At 42.5% G+C, this 22,253-nt stretch overlaps 1 protein-coding gene across 1 annotated transcript in view; it reads right to left on the reverse strand.

Moving 5' to 3' along the window:
- The window catches only part of LOC147733564 (aminopeptidase N-like), a 262,708-nt gene that overhangs the window by 47,466 nt on the left and 192,989 nt on the right, over positions 1 to 22,253 (reverse strand). The window contains exons 14-16 of the mRNA XM_086958150.1: positions 20,489 to 20,636; positions 10,481 to 10,572; positions 7,063 to 7,173 (exon numbers count right to left, since the gene is read on the reverse strand). Coding sequence (XP_086814276.1) covers positions 7,063 to 7,173; positions 10,481 to 10,572; positions 20,489 to 20,636 — 351 coding nt within the window. The remainder of the gene's footprint in view (positions 1 to 7,062; positions 7,174 to 10,480; positions 10,573 to 20,488; positions 20,637 to 22,253) is intronic.

Consider the following 22,253-nt stretch of genomic DNA (forward strand, 5'->3'; position numbering starts at 1 on the left):
CAAACGGGCACTGTAACCAACGTAGGAGTATAATTGGTTATTTCGCAAGATACGAGAGAATGTCTAAATCCAGCCTTTATCCCCTTTTTTTGTTTAGCATTGACTTACAGACTAATTGGAACCGCACTGGGTTTCCGCATAACAAAAAACAATCAGTAAGATAAGTCAATAGCTACATATATGTAATCCCACGTATGTATAACTAACTATATCGAGTTATTGACGAGAGCAATTTTCTCTTTTAACAGCATTTGATGTCAATAACGGCATGACCGAAATTCTGGTTTAACATATCGAGTGATTTCCGAGCCCTCTTTACACTCGTATGACAGATAAATATTTGTAAGTAGAATAGAGTTACCTCTCTTATGGTAATGCATGACTATCTATACAAATAATCGAATTTGAAACCAACAAGGGTATCACGGCAAGAATAATAGACAGGGAATTCAATCGCATGTCTTTTTAATAAAAGGACTCCAGCAAGTTAGCCCTTTGATATATATTTGTCGCACAGACATAGTCCTACCTAGTTCCTCCATATGAAGATTCTTTAATACAGATCGTAGTGACACAATTTACCCTTACTGTGTCACAGACATAAAGACTTCCGCCGCTGTTGGATGCACTCGAACCAGTGCCAATACTGGAAGGCCCGGCTGGGTCGGAATTATCACCAGCTAAGCGGTGAGCAGACGGAATTAGTTTTATAATAGACAGTCTCATTGTGGTGACGTCTTGCCCTAAAGTCACTTAAGTGCGGTTTGTGATGAGAATTTTCCGATTTTTCCTCCCTCTCTATAATTTTACAGACCTTCTGATGTCGATACGGCCATCTAGGTATGCCTTCTCTATGACACACTTTTGCACCATATCACAAGTTTGGCATATAGTATGTAAGAGCCGCACACGGTCAGGACACTTCCACTGCGCCGCAGGGTCTTGTCAATTTGTGTCATGGGAGATCGCCGAGCACTTTAATTGAGTTACCTGTTCCTCTCACAGATACCCATCACAATCACTATCACATATACTCACGTCTGTATATAATATCGATCATAGACACCCTATTCGACACGGATGTGTTGTGGTGGCACTAGTGAAATGAGTTTGAACAATTCACTGTATGTCCACAGCTGGAGGCAGCATCTACTGTATATTTACTTTGGTCAGACAGCATGGTCTGGCATGAAAATCTAACTGTTCAAAGAATATGCTAGATGCTACTTATTTGTTTGTTTCAGCCCTGAGGAATCGCGAAGGCGATGAAACACGTGTCGGCTGGCTGTAATCTTCATTAAAGAATCCAAGATTTACTCATCTTGTGGAACTTTGGTTACTTCTGTCAATTTGGTGTTCTTGAATGTGTTGTTATATTGTCATTGTACAATCGTAATTACTTACCAGAGTGCTTCGGCAAACCTTTTACAAAAGAATGTATCCCTACACTTCCTAAATCCCAAAGATTTCAGAATCGGTTTGATAAACAAATTAAAGTATGATCTACAAAAGTACAAAAAGGGTGCGTTTCTTCGCAGATCCCAAGGCAGTTCTACGTTTCCTAAAAGATAAGCTAGAAGGAAGTGGGGTTCCCCTAGGGGGTCCTCTCTGAACACTGATGCTGTCCCAGACTCTGAGGAGTGACAAGGGTGTGGAGCTGCACTGTAAAGAGAGCCCGGCTGAAGATATAATAAGCTCTAACAAAAAGGGCGGATCTGCATGGATGCCGTCTTCGCAACTCCATTGAGACTGCTGAACAATGTTGCAATGTGGATAAGTAGTAATCTCCCTTTACATGAGCAGCATGAATGTCATAGCGGGGGTTGCTGGAAGGTTGCGGCAGGGGGATAAAGAACAATATCCGCTGGCTTACCTCATAAGGCCATTAGCCTGTTTTGTGTGAAGGTTTCTACTCAAAAGAGGGGGGAAGATGTAATCAGTCGAACTTGAATCTAGGAAGGGGCATTTGTGCACAATAGCATATATTTTGTGTTGAGAGAGCGGCATCAAAATTTCAGAGAGATGGCAACATTTGCCACCAGGTGTATCACACTATTATGTATACTTTGTTTTGGCTTGTTTAGTAAATCCAGGAATGGGGGGAGGGGCTTTCAGTAGCTATGGAAGTTGGGGGATGCCATGGCGTGGGTGGGTACTGTTCTATAGATTGCATCCCTTGATTCAAATGTCATATTTTATTACAGCAGCTCTGTACCAGGTTAGTGACATGTACAATGATTCGAGTTTTAATTTGGATGTGCACAACAGATGAAGATAGATAGCAGTTTGCCGTGATTGGTGAGGCCTGTGACCTGGAATATCAGGGGGTTGAATGACAGTAGAAAAGTTAGGAAAGTCGTAGCGCACTTAAAGAGACACTCTATTGATGTCGCGATTTTGCAGGAAACACACCTGACTGTGGAGCGTAGTGAGGCAACATACCGCAAAATGCAGGGCTTCTGCTACGCAGCTGACTATACCTCTCATGCTAGAGGAGTACTGTTATGGGAGGATAAAAGATCGGGCATTGATATGAAGGGACTTACCAGAGACCCAAATTGGCGATTTGCAGTTGCCCTTCGCAGTAAGGGAGACCTTAAGTTTGTGTTGGTAGGAATATATGGCCCGAATATTGATGACCCCAGCCTCTACACTTCAATAGAGACAACACTATCACAGTGGGCTTGAATCCCACAGTTGGTGGGAGGAGATTTCAATTGCATACTTGACCCCCACATGGATAGATCTAGGGGTCAACCCAGGCACCCAGCGGCGGCTGCGGCATTGGACATTGTGGACATTATGAGCAGAGGAAGCCTAATAGACATTTGGAGATATCGTTGTCTGTTAGTCAGAAGCTACACGCATTACTCCTCAGCACATGACACGCACACTCGTACTGGCTATTGTTTGGGAGTTTGAGCGCCAGAGTGGGAGTTTTTACACACCTCCCTAGAACATATTCCGATCACTCCCCAGTTCTATTATCACTGGAATATAGCTCTCCAAAGGTCCCTGCATTCATTAGGCGAATCTCTCCATATTCACTGCCGAATACAGCTCCGTCCCTGTATTTACCACAGTATGGGAAGCCTTTATATACATCAGAGGGGTGGTGATATCTTTACACGCAGGAGTACTCCGATCTATATGAGGCAGGTTAGAGACTTTAGAAAAAGAGCTCGGGAACATCGAAAGGGCACTCTTGGCAAACACAGGGACCTACACTGAAGCAGAACTGAGTAACAAACTAGCAGTATTCCAGGACACGGCAAATGATGAAGCAGAAGATACCAGGTGCTACACTAGCAAAGATCCTAGGCCCTCCGAGGGACTTGGACACACTAACAGATCTGACAAATGACGAGGGGCTCACGCTACACACTCTGGAGGCAATTGCCGATCATTTCAGCACTTATTATCAGGCGTGATTTACATCACAAATACACATGGAGCAAAATGCGCTAGATGATTACTTTATTGTATATTAAAATGCCGTGGCTAGTAACGGAACATAGGGAGCACGTGATGGCTCCATTAGAAACAGACAAAATACGGTAAGCATTGCGTAGCATAGCAGCTGGTAAAGCTCCAGGAGCAGATGGTCTGACAGTAGCAATTTATAAAGAGTTTCAGGATTTGTTGAGTCCCCATATCAAAACTTCATATGAGGAAATGGCGGAGACAGCAGTGATGCCTCAACCATTCGAGAGGCAATGATAGTGACATTATTGAAGGCGGATAAACAACCAACTCATTGTTCCTAAGATATTATGTATTATGATTCATACTGACCCTATGGTGGTACTATGGGACAATTATGGGGTGGCGGCACAGAAATAAAAGGATGACGTGGATCGTGGGTTAGGCTTCCGTTATCATTAATGGGAAGGGTAGCTTTCATGAAATGGTGGTACTGCCCAGGTTTCTATTTCTGTTACAAAACATACCAATCTCATTGGCACGTATCCTTTTTAAACAACTGTGCACACAACTCCTTAGCTTAGCATGGGGAGGAAAGCAGCCCCGTATACGATGGGATTCGCTCACATTGCCATATAAGTTGGGAGGGTAGGGGGCCTCTGACTGAGAAGTACTACAGAGCAGCCCACAGTACTTTCACAAGCTATTGGGTGCATTGCCCGCAAGACACTCCTCACTTATACTTATAACGAAATGTGGTGGAACCTCTCACATTACCATGGGGGCTTTTTCATCCAGCGTCCAGGCGGCAGCAAATATTTGACCCGATAGCTACCACTTCACAGGTGTGGCAGATCTTACTACAGATGCAAGCAGGCGCTATAATGTACTCACCAGAGATTCCTCTGGAGCTTTGCACAGTGGGTATCTGTAAGATGGGGCACTTCTTCGAGGATGGATTGGTGTGCAGTTGGGAATCTCTTCAGGGGCTGGAAGCGCAACCGGCGAGTATGGTGCTATTTCATTTTTTTAGGGCGCAACATACTTGGCAGGCCCTACTAGGGAACGGAATGATAGAACCACAGGCTATGGGGGCCCTCACCACCCTTATTAAAATGAGTATCCCAGCCAAGCTCATTACTAGATTTTATACCAGTATGCAGGACACAAGATGATCGCAAGTACTGAAAGTCAGATTGGAATGGCAGCGTGAACTGGGTAATCCTTTAAGTGACAAAAAGTGGCAGTATTGCTATGAACACACGAAGACTATCTCTTTAAATTGGAGACATAGGCTCATTCATTATAAATTTCGATATAGAGCCTATTGAACGCCTGAGAGGCAATTTACATATGGGTTGACGAATAACTCAAGATGCCAGAGATGTGTGAGAGACAAAGCAGGCTTTTGGCATTTGGTATTTGGCATTTGTCTTGGCAGTGTCCCGGGATTCAGGCATTTTGAGGCGTGGTGTTTCATGAGCTGGGAACTATCATAAGTGCCAACCTGGAGCTGGATCCTAAGATGACCCTGTTGGGATGGGACTTAACTGTAGGCAAAGTGACCAGCCCCTTGATATCCATTGGCATCCTATTGGTGAAGCGTTGAGTGTCTATTAGATGGGGCAGGAGGCCGCTGCTGAAAATAAAAGAATGGCATGCAGATATGCTTTACTGCAATATGCAAACAGATTCCTATGATGAATTACTCCCTCCTACGAGTTGCCCAATGAGTTGCTGGGGACCCTATCAGACATATCTCCTTACGAGGGATACTGGTGCAGAGTTAGAGGTTGCTGAGAGTAATGATACGAATGCAGTACCTGAATGGAGGGAAGCAGTTGGAGGCAATGTATAAGGGACAAAGCGTGTTTACGATGTGGCAGCTCACAATGTTAGTTATGGGTACGGAGGACGCTTAGATGGAGTCATCATTAGAGATTCATAGTAATGGTGTTTCTCTTCACAGGTTATCATGGAATTATGCGGCTCATAGATGTGTAAAGTTACAGCTTTGTGTGCTTTCTCGTTTGGATTTCCTTGATGGTCACCCCACCTTTGTAAACACGTACATTTGTTTTCTGTACTGTCACAACTGGTCATGATGCATTTTTATTGTTTTTGTTTATTCAATAAAACCTTAACAAAAAAAAAAGAACCCAGACCAGCCCCATCAGTCACCCTCAAACTTGACATCCAGAACTTCTCCAACTGGAGCTCCACAACCGCCAACACGATCACCCACTTGGGGAACACCACCATCAACAAACCTGACTAAGCATGCCAGTTGGTTCACCCCGGAACTACTACTCAAATGCCACTGCAAGAAACTAGAAAGACTCTGGCGCTCCAACATAATCCCCACCAACCATGGCACTTTCAGGTCCACTCTCAATAACTACCACCTTCATCTCAGGGAAGCCAAGAAAGAAGTCCTCACCAACTGCCTTGAAGCAAGCTCCAACCACACTAAAGAGCTCTTCAGCATCGTCAGAGGTTTCTCCTGCCCTTCTGCCATCGGGAACATGATTTAGTCCTCTGCGACTCTCTGGGAGACTACTTCCACCACAAAATCACCATTGTACACTTGGCCACTCCCCTCTACTTCACAAGACTACAGTCTATGACACTGTACTGTATGAGACCCTCGTCCTCTCTACTGTAGTATGCTCCACTTAACAATAAATCATTTGACAACACTTGACTGTACGATTTCGATTTTTTTATTTATTAAAAAAATTAACTTCCATTAAAAAAAAAACAAAGATTAAACCCAAGTTATTGTTAGGAAAACTTTATTTGTTCTTTCTATACTAAACTTAAACTACACATCACAAATTCTAAATTACAGTTCTCCCTTAAAATTACTATAACTTTATTTATTCTTTATATGCAAACCAAAATTATGCTACACAAAAATTAGAAATGTTTAAATTATATCTATACCATTATTTTATAATTTACACAACACCTTCAAATTATTATAACATGTGCATCTCCATACACAGTGTATTGAACTTGTTTGCCACACTACATCAACTAAAACTCGCCACTCTACCTTGCACTGTTTTCTCACAAATTTTATGATTTGAGATGTCATAAGTTGTTTTGAAAATGCTATCATTTTAGATGGTACAAGTGATATAATATGAAATACTATAAGCAGGGCTTGGAGAAGGCGGGAGTTATAGTTAATGTAGTGTGGCTACAGAGTTCACTATTCACAGAAGCCAGAGGTCACAGGTTGGTACTTCTGCATTGAGAAAGAGAAAGATATGCTTCCTCAGGCTTTGGCAGTTGAGTGCCCAAACTAGAAAATTATTCGCTGATTCACTGAGACTTCACCTGGTAGAGCCATCTAGTAATTTCTGCCTCCTTCATGAAGGCCGAATTGAAGGTTCTTTAAATTATAAATCCTAAATATTGTCACGTATGTGTGTCAGTGCACAACATGCTTTTTTATTGGTTGTTTAGCTTGCTTGTAGTAAATTTACACTTGCTTCCTAAACTATTATGAACATAACTGTAATACAACTGTAAAGTAGATTCAGAAAATAAAGTGCACTCTGGACTGCTCAAAATCAGGACATCAAAGACCAATGTTCTTGAAATGAGATGTCAGATGAGATTTGTACTGACCTTGTGGTGTTCGGATTATTCATCCATTTTCTGTAGAGGTCTGACACCAGTGCCTGGCATGCTGGAATTCCATTAGAACATGCTGTGTTTATTGCATTAATTTCATTATACCTAATTGGGCAAAGTTATGACATTAGACAATTATTGGCAAGTCTGCTAAGGCATATCATCATTAGCATTGATATATGATAGGAAGCAAACCAATAATATATTCCTAGGCTGATATATTTAGTCCAAAGAAGAATATTAGATGGTATCTTATTGAGAAATATGATAGGAAAGAAGGAGATTTCAAAGTGAGAACACATTCACTGAAAGACTACATGACAGAATAATGTTGTATGTTAATTTATAACAGGGTTGACGAAATTGTTATGCATGTCATCCATAGGAAGCCTCTATCATTTACACTCATTTCTGAATGTGGTAATTCACTGGTATGCCATAGGAACAGCTGATATAAAACATTCTTATGAGGTGGCAAAAGTGGATAACGTAAGTTTTTTACCCACTGTAGCTTAGGGCCTCATTACAAGTCTGGCAGTCCACGGACGTCAGACTCGTGAGGGGGGCAGGGGAAGTGGTCTTCCGACCACCCTATTACAACCAGGGTGGTCTGATCACTGGCAGAGTTGTTGCAGTCTTGAGGCCGCAATATGTTGGTTGGGCCGCTGAGGCCCAGCCAAGCATATTCTGAGTTTCCTCACTGCCACACTTTTCATGGGTCACAGCCACACTTTTCATGGCGGTGCGACTACCATGAAAAGTGTGGCGCTGAGGAAACAAAAAGGGCCTTGCAGGGCCCCCTTGTGCCTCTGTGCCATAGGGTGCATGCAGGGGGCACCTGTTTCCAGGTCAGGCTGACAGCACTTTTTGAGAGTCTTATCAGCTTTGACTGAAAGCCGTAAACACAGCTGCAGGAGGGGGGAGGAAGACAGGGAGGGTGGTGGGGTGGTTGTTAAGGATTGCAGATAATGAGTTTTTTTTCAAATCTCGAACAGGGAGGGGGAGACATATTATATATTGCTCCGCCATTACTCATCTGCCTCAGCCTGGCAGTTACTAGTAAGGGCCAATGATTTTGGAACCTTATATAACATAAAAAAATAGATGGGTAGCTGAATTAGGGGGATGTTTTTCACCTAAGGGTTCTTAGCGCTTGTTGTCTATTTGATGTCTGGAAATAAATATGGATACCAACTCTAATTATTTAGAGTTTTGGGACTTCCCAAATCCCGTCCTTACTTTCCTTCACAACCCCCATTCCCTATTGCTAGAACGTAAGTGAATGAAGTGAGTAAGACTGTCTTAACACACAAAGGGAAAGTGATAAATCACATATGACAGGAGGACAAGAAATATTCATGGGAAACCCTCTAGTTTCTTAAAATTGCCCTCACCCATTAGCTAGTGGCATGCTTCAGCATTAGGCCACTAACACACCTTGACACAGACTAACGTCCAGGGTGGAGCGCTGTGGTTTTTTCATATAAAGAAAGTGTCTCAAAAGGGATCAAAGAATGTGCAAAAAAGGTGAAGATAAAACTGTTTAAGAGGTGCCCTCTTAATTTCACTATAGGCCCTCCTTGGTAGGGTTAAAGTGTCTGCTCTATTTAGATGTTGGTGGGTCTATGGACAATAGTCCATCAGATTGCCGGCGTCTGTGCCAGAATTTTACAAGTTTACAACATCCATTTCCATGCTGGGGTTTCAAGTGCTGGTCATCTTCTTCCACCATGATGCCCACTACTTAAAGGAAAAACCTAGCACTTGTCTGGAGTATGATTCTGGGTCAGAGCCTTAGCAGACAGGACCACACCGTCTTCCTCCTGAGGACTTCCTACATGACTTGGAAACTCTGTAGGGGCTTCACCTGCTCCTTTGCTCGCCAAACACAGTGGCATAGCAAGGGGGGCAGTCCGACCTTTGCAGTACAAGTTTTCGGGGAGGTGGCCTTGGACCCCTCGCTTTTACCTATTGCCATCACGGGGCAGGAAACGCAGGAATCGATTGCCAGCACCCTATAACCTGCTGCACCAAACACTGGGACTGACACGGGTGGCAAAAGGCCTAGTTATGCTACTGGCCACACAAGTGTCATCTCCTCAACTATCCTTCTTCTGCCACGTCTCCCTGGCTTCTGACCTTACTGCTCGGCCCTGTGTTGTTTCTGCCGTTTCCAGGTGACTCTGCTCCTTCTTGCGCTCCCTCTGACCACACTTGTTTGAACTTAAACTATTCTATTTCCTGATATTTGGGTCTGCTTCTCTTTGCATGCGTGGGCCTTGTGACAAATAGTACGCTGCTCTCCGTTTGTGAGTTGTCATGGAGGCCATATTGAAATCCTTGCTTGTAGTAACCAGCTTCTGGTTACATATACCTAAATACATTTACCTCAAATGTCAGTAGCATTTGATTTAAAAAGCAGATGCATACATGAACTGGAAATTATTTGCTTTGAAAATTTGGACAATACAAAATTGCACTAATATATAACAAAAAAAGTTTATATAAAACAGAATACCTCAAAAATGAACAAGAGACATTTTCAAAACTGGCACACAGCTGTGGTCCATGCAGGTAACAGTGGTGGGGTCGAGTTTGGGGGATTTCTATGGGCGATGCAGAGGGAAATTTTAATAAATAGTTAAATCTCCCTTTGCATCGTCTATCAAAATCAGCCCCCAATGCGGCTCTCCACCCCACTCCCCTCCCACTGTTACCTGCACAGACCTCTACTGCTGGCACATGCTTTCACCCTGCCGATCCAGGTAGACATCTGAAGTAGTAAGATTGTCCGAATACTCAAAGAGTATTCAACAGTTTATAAAGTAGTATCAAACAGATGCCAACAAACTCTTGGAATATTAGGTTATATTAAACTCAAGTAATTGAAATACATACATAAGTACAAAATAGTGAATAGAAAAACATAATCATAGTTTTGTTCATTAGTGTAATCAAGCATTCACGCAACAGGTTTAATGGTGACCAAATCTACCAATATCTCTATTTGGTTAATTGCATATTTTCATGTAAATAAATCACCAAGGAATAAACTAGAAATGTCTTCACTAATGCCTGGATTGCTGTGTTCAAAAAGCATACATTCAATTTTTGGGATCAGTTCCATTTCTCTACTAGAATAGTTCAATATAAAATCACAGACTAAACCTGTATCCATTCTGGCCCCATCTCACTAGCATAGTTGATAACATAATCCTGTATGAGACATGCATTAGGAAAATTAGGTCAAGCTTTCATGGGGGATGTAGTGGTGTTCCTAATAAGATGATTAGAATCTAAGTAGCTGGAGACAATTCTTCAAGTGTCCAGAGGGTCATGACTTAATGCCTGAATGTGAAGCATTTAAAAAACTGTGTGACTGACATACATATATTATCATCAGAGTACTCACTGATCGGTCAGGCTATCAGGGATGAGATTCCAGTCGTTTGTCTCATTTTTAAAGTGCAGGAATAAAGGATCAACTTGCTTACGAAGATACAGCTGTAGAATAAAACAAAATTGTGATATTAACTCATGTATATAATTTAGTTAGATTTCATGAAATATCACTATTTATTTCTACCCAAGTTGTGCAGGCTTTGAGTTACTGGGAAAAAGTATCATCAACCGCTCACCATGACTATTCAGACTCAATTCAATGCAAGAAGAAAAAAAAACAATATCTCATCTGTGTCATAAACTGACAGAACACTTGTGTCCTTTACACTGTTAAAACGGCAGAGCTTGTCCCAAGACCACATACTGGCTCCTTCATATTTACTATTAAAACTGATTCCAAAATAAAATTCTGAATTGCTGAAGGCTTGTTTTAAAGTTAATCATATATAACATGGGATCCCCCTACGCTCGGAGTGATGTATGATCTATATGTGCAAGCTGTTTAATAAACAAATTAAAAAAAAGATATAACATGGGGTAAACCCTATAATCCAATGGAACTAGGGTATAAAGGCCATTCATTTACAAAAAAATTTCCAAAGACATTCATTCAAGCAAAGTTTGATGCACTGGCAAGGGAACAGAGTACAACAAATCCTGCTTTCAAAAATATAGAAATAAAAAATTATTTCGTTTTATTGAATCCATTGTTTATAATCTTTACATGACAATTCCGGACAATGATGAGGGGCAACATGTGAAGGCACAGTGTAAGTGAAGGTAAGTGACAAAAGAAAGTGCATGACAATATATACAGTGTGGAAAACACAAACATGTCTTCACAAGCAGGACAAAATTCCAATAAAGAGTAACTTTAATTCAGTCAAATTCACAATTTTTGTTCCACATTAGTCCTTTCATTAATGTTTTTTTTGTTAAGACATAACAGTCAATGTTTCAATCCCAAAGAAATAACTTGGCAAGGTCTTCCTCAGGACAGATGTAGCAACCTAGAAGGAAAGTAGGAATTGTCAGGGGTATACGAAAAGAAGTATGATTAAGAGTCCACAAAATAATAAAAAGCGTAGTGGTTGTTCACCAGACCAATTGTGAAATGTATTTAGCAAATTCGACCATCAAATTGGAAGTAAAGTTGCTTGACCCAAAAAGCTTGTTATATGCTGATGCTAAAAGCAACAAAAGCCCTTTCTAGTAACGGGCAGTCCACGTGTAGCAAACAAAGAGAGTCTTGATTTTAAAAATTCCTAATTTCCAAGGCACCCAGTCAAAAAGGCCTGCCAAGTGGCATACACCTTCTCAGAAGGGAGATATGACCGTGCCGGTTGGTGAAAATTTTTTTTTATCATTATTGAAGGGAAACCAAGCACCGCAAGAATGATATTTAGACCGCTCTCCTAGAAAGCACTAATACACTGGGCTCTTTGAGGAACCGGAACCTGCACCCCCCAATCCCCAGTGCCTTGAGACCATTACTGGTGAGTAGTCGCGCTTAACAAACACTTGATTGATTGACTGTGTGAACTATTACTGAGAGACTGCAAGCATGAGATTACATAGAAAAGTGGGGATCACAATGAGGTTCTCTAATTAAAAAGATCAATAATGTCAATATCCACTTTATAATTCACAAACACATGCAGCTTTATAAGTGGTAGGTGCTGAAATCTACTCAATCGTGAGTAGATAAGTCAAATTATTATAGAGGGTACATTCAAAAAAGGCCTCCTCTCCAATTAGGGGGTAAACACAGGAAGCATAAAGGCAGGTATCAAAATGCTTTCTTGTGAAGGAAACAATAAAATCGGGGCCAAATGAGCCGAAGTCAATAGGCAGAAGTATGGGTCCAAAAATTAAACTAGAAACTTTTTTTTTCACTCATCAGTCTGTCCAATAGATTTAAACAAACAGCGAGACATGCTGCAACCAAACTTTAAAAACAGCCAGTATAAAGAGGACTTCAGAGCTATCCTCTCTGTCAGAAAACAAGGGCACCATCTATGAGGAACAACGCATAGCAATACCTGTAGAAGGGAAATTGCAGACAAAAAAATCATATGTTGAATTGAGCTCAAACATTTAATCAGACCTCATCAAACCTAGGGGTAGCGTCACTACTATATGTGACTCATTCACGGGAAGGAGCCCTCAATTAGAAATGGGAAACTAAGGAGGAAGAAATATTAGTCTCACCAACACACATCTCATAGACTAAAGGGAAAAAAGGGAAAAAGGGAAAAACATAAGCTCAGAATACACATCAGATCATAGTAATGGAAAAGAGTACCAAGGCCATTTTTTTTTACGTGAGATAGAGACCAGATTAAAAAGACAGCTCACATCACCCATCTAGTTATAGTACTGGAAAAAATTTACCTAATCCATCAGTGCACTAAATGCTCCATGATCAGAGACCTTTTAACTGGACATTCCCCACTGAGGCCTACAATCCCTATGTTGTGTAACCACTAAATAAAGGAAAGTAATGGAAATATAACACAGTGCCAAACAATGACCCAAAAATATATATGTGCAAAGAAAAACCTTACGCAGTGTAAGATTGAAATCTCAAGTCCACCAGACGCGATGAAATATCGCTAAGGGATTGATCACAAGTTCATCAATGGGTATATTCCACAATAAAGGAGTTTATTGTAAACTAGTCTTCAAGTCATATTACGTCATATGCTGAGTGATTCAAAGTATATGCATATTCAGTTCAAGGTGAATATTATTAAATATGAATATCCAACAAAGTAAATCCGTAAATCAGTCACAAATGCGTCCCCAATGCATTTCGAGCAAAGTGCTCTTCGTCAGGGAAAATTTATACAAGAAAAACAAAAATAACAGAGTATATATCGCAGTACAGGAGCAAAAATGTTTCAGAAAGTATGAAAATGTGCAGATTAAGCTGCGAGCTGAAACAAGGTGATGGGGTTTAAAGTTGCGAGGTGGACATGGCCATGAAAAAGAAAATGGCGAAAAGCATACAGAATGAGACACTAGGCTCATAAAAATACTGGATGTGAATAAAGACATGCATGCTTGAAAGGTAGTAATAACCAGCCCGAGTGGACGTGAAAACGCTGGCATTAGTGGAGTGAGCGAAAACGCGAAAGTGACAAGGGCGTGCTGGTGAAAAAATAGAATACCAGGGTTGTGAAAATGCTAAATGCAAGTTCATGTACATTCCAGCCAGTAGCCGGTCCGGCAGTGAACAACAGCATGGGAGATGACACTGCAGACCTGCAGAAGTAAAAACGAAGTGGCTAGAAGTATAATTAATTAAGTCCGCCTTCTAGCGAAGCGGATAAAATTTGGAAATGCCGGGTGTGAATTTAAACCAAATAAGGTGAATGGAACCAACTCCCTATTAGTCTTACTACAGGTGGTGCAATGTGCGGGCGTCTCGGTGAAATTACGGCTGTTCTGTGGCATGGTATTGACGCCGGAAACAAAGTCGGCATTATGAACGTGCAGGGAATGGACAAAGATAGAGGACTACGAGTGCCAATAGACGGGGGCTTGCGGGAGTGAATTTGTGCGGAATAATAAAGGTGAAAAGGGTTACAAAAGAAAAAGAAAAAGAAAGGGGAACCTTAAAAAGAACAGGATGTACCTGAACAGAGTAGTAAAGTTGGACGGAATAACAAGAAAAAGGAAAAAAGAGAAAATAAGGGGGAAAAATATAAAAGGTTTTGGGGAAAGAAACAGGGTATACAAAAATTAAGGGAAACATACAGAGATGCAAAGTGAGTGGAATACATGAGAGCATACACATGGAATGGAGAACAATAAGATGGGAACAAGAAAAGTGAGAGGAAAAGTGCAGAGGAGCCTTGCAAAGAGCCGGGTGCCAAAAGATGCACTGTAGAGAACATGCAGGAAAACAAGGGAACATGTGAACAAATAGCAAGCAAACTATCATGGTAAAACTGGGAAATGTGAGAAAGGGGACGTGTAAAATGAACATATAGAAGAAAGCTGAGTGGCTAGGAACTTGAAATCACGGAGAGGTAGAAAAAAAAGGAAATTGTTAGAAAAAAAAGATGGTGGGAAAACAATAAATGTGAGAACGGAGAAAAGAGGAAGTGTGAACATGGATAAAAATAGGTAGAAACATGAAAGAATGCGTGTGTGAAAAGTGCAAATGAAAATGGTACATACAGTGTGAAGGTACGAAGAAAAAACAGTAAAGTGAAAGAGGGGTCACTAAATATAACACAGTGCCAAACAATGAGCCAAAATATATATAGAATCACGTATCCGCTGAGTTTGTGGCACCGCGTCCTGCGTAACATCATATACGCATGAAGTCACTCCAGGTACTACTTTGGTATCCGACGGGTACGCAATACCAATCCACGCAGTATGTCATGTACGTATTGGGTCGCCCCTGCTGCGCGTTGCGTATTTGACGAGTACACACTGCCAGGCCCTGTGTTATGTCACAGACGTATAGTATTGCGCCGGGTACGTCATTCCCTTTTCTTTTTTTTGTCTCAAAAGTACATCTAAATAACTTTAAACAGTATATGAGAGCATGCGAAAATCTAAATTATTTTAAGCATTTATATATTTCTAACTGTAATAAACTTATATTATGGTAAATATATTTTGTCAAAATTGCATCGGGTGCAGCCTCCTTGTGCGCTCTGTTTGCGATTGCCATGTGACCTTAAAAAAAGGTATTTGATTGGATCATAACATTTCCCATTGTAACAGTTGTACAACCCCACCCATTTTACTCATTCTCTCTACAGCGTTTGAAGAGAGACACCTCTGCTGCTTAGAAAGCTTTTTTGAAAAGTGTTTTCCTGCATACACATATCTTATACTACACACAACATGCAATGATTATCTTGATCAATATTCATGCTCTGTACACTAGCCTTCAACGTGTGATTGCCACACATCTCAAACGTTCCATCAAAAAACATATATGTGTAACACAATGCCCCTGCTGTGTTTGTCTGCACATTATTGTGCTGCCTTTCGGCCTGGGCATTGGTAGCTCTAAGGAGCATCATCAGCCACGGGCAGACTGCACATCCTAGATCACATACCATCTCATTAACGATAGTTTCTGTCTTCCAGACACATGCAACACTAATCTAAATTGCACACTCTGTGAGGTCAAATCTACAAAAGAAACACACACAAGTACACTTCTGGCCAGGCAGGAACTGAACAACGCCCAAGTCCCCGAAATAATTATTCACACCCCTACGCTGGCCTGGCGTACACAAGCTCAGCCCACTTTGTGTACATATAAATATGATAATCACGATGCTGCACGTCCCTCTTCTTCCACACAACCTCAAATGATATGCCGCATCCACTTCGCATATCACAATGCGCAATAAAAAAAAGAAATGGATCCATGAGGTGTACATCATCCTTGCAATCAACACGGGCTGTAAATTGTGAGCCCTACTGCCCGTCGTCTACTAAAGGGATCCATGAAGTGTACACTCTCCTGCAATCAACACTCCATCTGAATTGTGAACACTGCTGCCCGTCTGCCCTGGACTCTCCTGCCTGCCGGAGCTCCGCGGCCACCTCCTCCCAGTTGTGGCTCCAGTTTTTCGGGTTCCAAACGCCCCGCACGCCCCTGCTTTTAATGTAGTGGAGTTTGAGGTGCTTCACCAGGGGCACGAACCTCCATTCGCCACCTTCGAGACTCTACCAGGCCTGATGAGACAGGGTATTTGGTTCAGGCAGCAGGCTAGCATTTTGAAATAAAAGCGTGGTTTGTACGAACACGGCATGCTGCGTGACTGCGTCACATTGTTTGCAACGATTACAAAGTCAGTACTCACCGGGGCACAGTCATGCGTGGGGGGTGGGCCATAGTCCGAGTCTGTCCAAGTGTACCGACCTGACAGGCGCCAGCCGCCCTACTCTGGCGGAGGGCGTTAATTCAAGATGAAAGAACACTGTACTCTTCTGCAAATAATGCAGCAGGACCGTCAATAGATGGCATGTCAGTGACACTAACACTAAGGAGGAATGGGTGCGGTAGCACCAGGCAGTTAATTGCTGAAAAATAGTAATGCAGGAAAGGCGCCACTCCCGAGTCACTTGGCCGAGATTCCCAAACTAATGTTTTATGCCGCCCTCCCACTTTTGCCGCCCTAGGCGGCCACCTAGTCTTGCCTAATGGCAGAAACGGCCATGAATAGGACAAATGTTTAATACTGTGATGAAGACCCGCCGGACGAAATACATAGGTAAAGGAGAGTGCTGTTACTGGCAGTGGCTTTTTTAAAAAGAACCTGTTATTTACAAATCTGGGCGAGTGCAAGCGTAATTTTTCGATGGTGGATTATTTTTCGAGGAAAGTCCGTCCCCGCTGCTTGCACCATGTGTACAAAGACGTGCCCTCTGTATTTGGACTACTTTGGCGATGAATATATATATATATATATATATATATATATATATATATATATATATATATATATATATATATATATATATATATATATATATATATATATATATTATTCAACACGTGGTGCAAGCGGCGGGGACAGACTTTCCTCGAAAAATAATCCACCATCGAAATTTAATTTAAAAAAAATGTATATATATATATATATATATATATATTTCACTTCTTTTTCCCGAGGGGCTAATTTTGCTTGCACTCACGAATGAAGGAATTTCAAAGCTTACTACAGTTTTAGTTTAGATTTATTCAGCATGCCAGAAAGCTCTATGCGTTTCAGTCTCAGCAGAGACCTTGTTTGTGTTGTGAACAAGGTCTCTGCTGAGACCGAAATGCGAAGAGCTTTCTGGCATGCTGAATAAATCCAAACTAAAACTGCAGTAAAATTTGAAATTCTTTCATTTGTGAGTGCGAGTGAAAATAGTCCCTCGGGGAAAAGTGGTGAAATCTGAAATGGCTTGGCTCTGCCATATCGCATCCGCATGACCTTGAGCGCCTGAATTGTTAGCAAATTGTAAGAAAATGGGGCCGTGTTGGAAAAATATATATATATATATGTATATTTTTGGGAGGGGGGTCCTTCAAGCATACCTTTTATAATTACTCTTACCACCCTATACCCCTACCCACCCCTAAACCCTAGAGAAACCCTTAGCACCTCATACCCCTACTGACCCCTAAACCTTAAAAATACCCTCACCACTCTATAGGCTTAGCCTTAACCACTCTTAACCCTTAAAACATCCTCACCACCCTATGCACCCTTGAATCCGAAAAATACCCTTACCACCCTATACTAATACTTAACCCTAAACCCTAAAACACCATTACAACCCTAAACCCCTACCCACCCCTAAACCCTTTAAACACCCTTAGCACCCTATACCACTACCGACCCCTAAACCTTACCTCCTACCTTAATGTCTCTGTAGCCTTTGTTTTTTTCAATTAATGTACACAGGTTTTTAATTCTATTTCCTAACTATAACGTCCCTGTAACCTTTGGGGTTTTTGTGAATTACTAGGCCTTTCTTCATGTAAAGTAATATTTAATTACCACACATTAATTTAACCACATGCAGCCCTCTGGCCAACTCCCCAAAGACATTCAACCCGTGTGTCCCCTTCCCAAGCCAGTGTTGGCCCCAGGGACCCCATACCAGGGGCCTGGCACATTTTTTGAGGAGAGGGGGTACATGACCTAGCCTCCCCAGGCTGTTTTTGTTTCTTGGGATCCCATCCTGAGTGGATCATCATCATATTTAATTTTAATTTTTAATTTAATAGCGATTTCTAAAGCGCCTGGTGACCCAAGGGCATCCCCGCGCTATAAGGTTTGTAATCCTGATGAGGGGAGGGGAGAGGGGGGTAAAGAGGGCACACAGCCCTCCTCCTGGGCCAATTTCTGTCATGGGGACCCTATCCACTGCGGCCTGGCCAAATTTAATAAGGGACACACAGTGACTGGCCTATGATTGAAAGGGGGGCATGCATGGCCCCCTTAATAGGCCGACATGGCCTGGGGAACTCCACACCCTGGGCCCGGACCAATGATTAAAGGGGGAGGAGGGCATGAAGCCCCATGCCCCAGGCCAATATCTGCCAATGGGACCCCATCCCCATGGATCAACCAACTAATGGTGCGTGCCCTAGTGCCCACCCAGGGCTCCCCCATATCCTCTGAGGGGACCACAGTTAGAAGCCCCAAGGCCATCATAGCTCCAGCATTGCTCCCACCCACAGGGAGCAGCTACAAGTGCTGTTCCTAGCATTAGGATCAATATTCAGATCAGTTTCCCAGCCCGCATCACATCCCACCATCTGGGAGCGGACTCCGCATTTCCTATCGCTTGGCACAAGCTTTGATATTGCTCCTGGCAAGCCAGGGCAAACCCAGTTTTCCTTGCACATGTCAATGCGGTCAGGGAAACAGCTTTGTCCCGACGGTGGGCAGCCTGCAACATAGAAGAATCCGGCCCTGGGTTACCCAGGGCCTCTAATGGTTCTGGGTGGACGGCCTTCCTACCCATGGCTATTCCTGCAGGGCCTCGGCAGATGAGGCCCCTGGGGACAATACTAGCCCAGGGAGGGGGCTATGTGTTCTCTCAACCTTTTTCCACCACAGCCGGACCCCAGGGGATGAGGTGGCTGGGGCTCAAATCGACCTGGGAGGGAGGCCACATTCCCCCTCCCATTTATTTATGAGGCTGGGAGATGAGATCACCAGGGATGTACACCCTCTTCCCTTTCTGAATATCATCTGTGCCCCATGTGATGGGATCTCTCAGGCCAAAATCAGCCCAGGAAGGGGGCTGCATACCCCCCTCCTACTTATTAATGAGGCTGGGCTCCAGGGGATTGAGTTCATGGGGCCAAGGTCTGCCCGGGGTGGGTGGCCGCAAGGCCCCCCTTTTCTCTTTTTAATATCAGCAGATCCCCAGAGGATGGGATCCGCTTGGTAAAACCGGCCTGAGGAGTGGGCCAAACACATCCCCCTCCCATCAAAAGAGTAGATATATCCCCCGGGACTTGGCCCACCGGGGGCGGGGGGCAGAGGAAAATAAATAAGAGCAGGAGATAACACTTCTGTTGTTTTAAAATGTCGTCATGGATCCTCCACTGTACAAAAACAAATGGCCTCTGCGACCCCACCACCAGACCTAGGCGGTCAAGGTATTCCTACACTGCTCACTTATGTTTTTTTGGCATTTGTCATGGCAGTTGACCGAGTCCAAGTCGCAAGATGGCTCCCTACACTTCCTGATTACAGTGGTGGCAGCCAATCAGATCTCATTTTGATCTGTTGGATCCACGGACCCTCTGAGTTTCTAGGTATACATAAATCTTTTTTCTTCAATAACTCCAAAACTTCTGAACGGATTTACACCTAATTACAAAAAGAGATCTTTTTGGAGCAAGATCTAGCTTTCTGCCAAATTGTGTGTTTTTCTGTTCAACAGTTCGGGCTGTAGTTTTGTTTAAATCTAATGGGAAATTGCTTGGGAAAATTGCGTTTTGGGAGCCCCCTTTTTTTTCGGTCCCACTTCACGAACAAACCCCAAAACATACCTAACAGCAGCTGAAGTGAGTGGCAAACTAGTTTTGAAAATGTCATGAAGATTTGTCAAATGGTGTGAAAGTCATTTGCTAAACAAACAATCACTTTCCCAATGGAAACTAGTTCCTAACTGGAACTATCTACTGGCGACTGCAAATAGGTAATATATGTACCTTAAATATACTTTCCTTCATGGTAAAAGCATGTCTGGTAAAGACTTTGCATTGTAAAGGCAATGCGTGGTAAAGGTATTGTGTAGTAAAGACAGTGTAGTAATATATCTTGCATTAAGCCATACATGACCTCCTAGCTTTCACCCATACATTTCAGGGACCATATATCACATGTGCATCTTTCCTGACAGATTTCCAAGTGGTGAAAAACTGTCACTATAACTCGTGCCATCACGGAAAATTATGACAAAAGGGTGTTCACCCTTATTCTCTAACAATTGTGGACATTAAAAAAGAGAGTGAATGCACTACCTTCATGGGTCCATAAACACTGCTGCGATCAAACATCAATGTCAAGTAGCTCAAGCTCTTCAACGCAGCTTCCCATGGCATGTACTCTCTTTCAAAGGCGAGAAATTTGGTAGTGTCCAGCGCATTTGTTGTGTCAAGGTGCTTTGCTCTGAAAAAAGTAATTCATATTTGTCACCAAATTCAATGTATTTGTCCAAAGCACTTGCACATGCCATTCTGTACAACGTAGAGATCTCCCAGAGTAACTGTACAAAAAACTAAAATATGCGGCTGATAAGATTTTTCTTTCGCTAAAGTCTGAAGTGGAAATGTTTTGGAATCTTTTGACTACTGCAGTAAGTGATTGCCCCTCCTGCATGAATGTAAAATGATCAGTTAAGAATACAGCTTCTATTTTCAACTCATGAATATTCTGTATATACTGAAGCGGAATAGTAGCTCAACACCTGCCATAACCCTCAGGCAAAACGAGCCAATACCAGGCAATCTGAATAAAGAGAAATGGAAGATAGCTCCTTCATTTGTTACCTAAGACCTACGTCATGTCAGATAAAGAAGGATAGGAAAAGGAAAACACACAACTGTTTTCTGTAATATAATAATGATAGAATTTCAGAAAGAGAATGAAATAGCAAATTCGTTTTAACAAGCAATTAAAATCGACCCCATTATTACAACACCTTTGATCTCATTGATAAGCAGCCACCCAAGATTGGAGGGGAACATACTTTTTGCAAATATATCTCTACCTAACTTTTAAGTCCTGTGTTGTATTGTCCAGTGATGGTTTACTGGATATAGTTAGGATTGTGTTTCCATCGAAAATGCACTTTTTGTGTTGCTAATCACTTGGCGCCATTTGACAAATCTCCACAAACCCTTTACCAAAAAGTGCAATCTTTTGACTGGTTTGCACAAGGAAAGATTTGGGTTCATCAGTAAAACAGGGGCCGAGAAAGGGGATACCAAAACATGTTTTATCCATTCATTTTTTTATAAGAACTTTAGACACAGCTGCAGCCTAAATTGCCAAAAGGATTTACACTAAATTTTGCAGAAAGCTGCATCTTGATCCAGAAAGAGTGATTTTTCTGATTTAGTGTAAATCCTGAAGTGGGCAGGGAAACAGATCAAAATATTGCTTCCGCCTGAGGGAGCAGCATAAGTAGCTGCTCACTCATGGTGGAAGCAATCCCAGCTTCCACACTGTGCAGGAAGCTGGCTGAGGCCACTAGTGCCTTGGGCTACACCATGGCCCCCAACACATTTATGGTGGGTGCTCTGGGTGGGTGCCAAGGCATCCACCTTTGTTAGTGTGGGCCCTGGGGAATGGGATCACCAGGCCAATAACAGCTCATCGGGTGCGGCATGCACGTCCCCTTCCCCTTTATTTTAAATAGTGGCCTTGGGGGATGGGGTTCCAAGGACCTAACAAGGTTCAGGGAGGGGGGCATGTGGCCCACTCCCCTTTAATAAAAGAAAGATCCTGGTCAATGGGGACACCAGGGCCTAAAAAGACTTGGAGAAGGTGAACTTGGAGACTTTGTAACTTTTAGCCCCATGGATGAGCTTCCCAGAGCCTATAATGGCCTGCGGAGGGAGGCCTATTTGTGATCAAGACTCTTTAGTCAAAATGCATTGGTGATGGTGTTGTAAATAAAACAGCTTTGACAAGAAACTCCTGGAGTGCTTGTTTAAATAATTGGTGTCAAATTGTGATCAAGGGTATGTTTCCGCCCCGAACACTGGCACCGACCATGAGCGC

This window comes from Lissotriton vulgaris, chromosome 2_1 (genome assembly GCF_964263255.1).
Source record: "Lissotriton vulgaris chromosome 2_1, aLisVul1.2, whole genome shotgun sequence".
NCBI lineage: Eukaryota > Metazoa > Chordata > Amphibia > Caudata > Salamandridae > Lissotriton > Lissotriton vulgaris.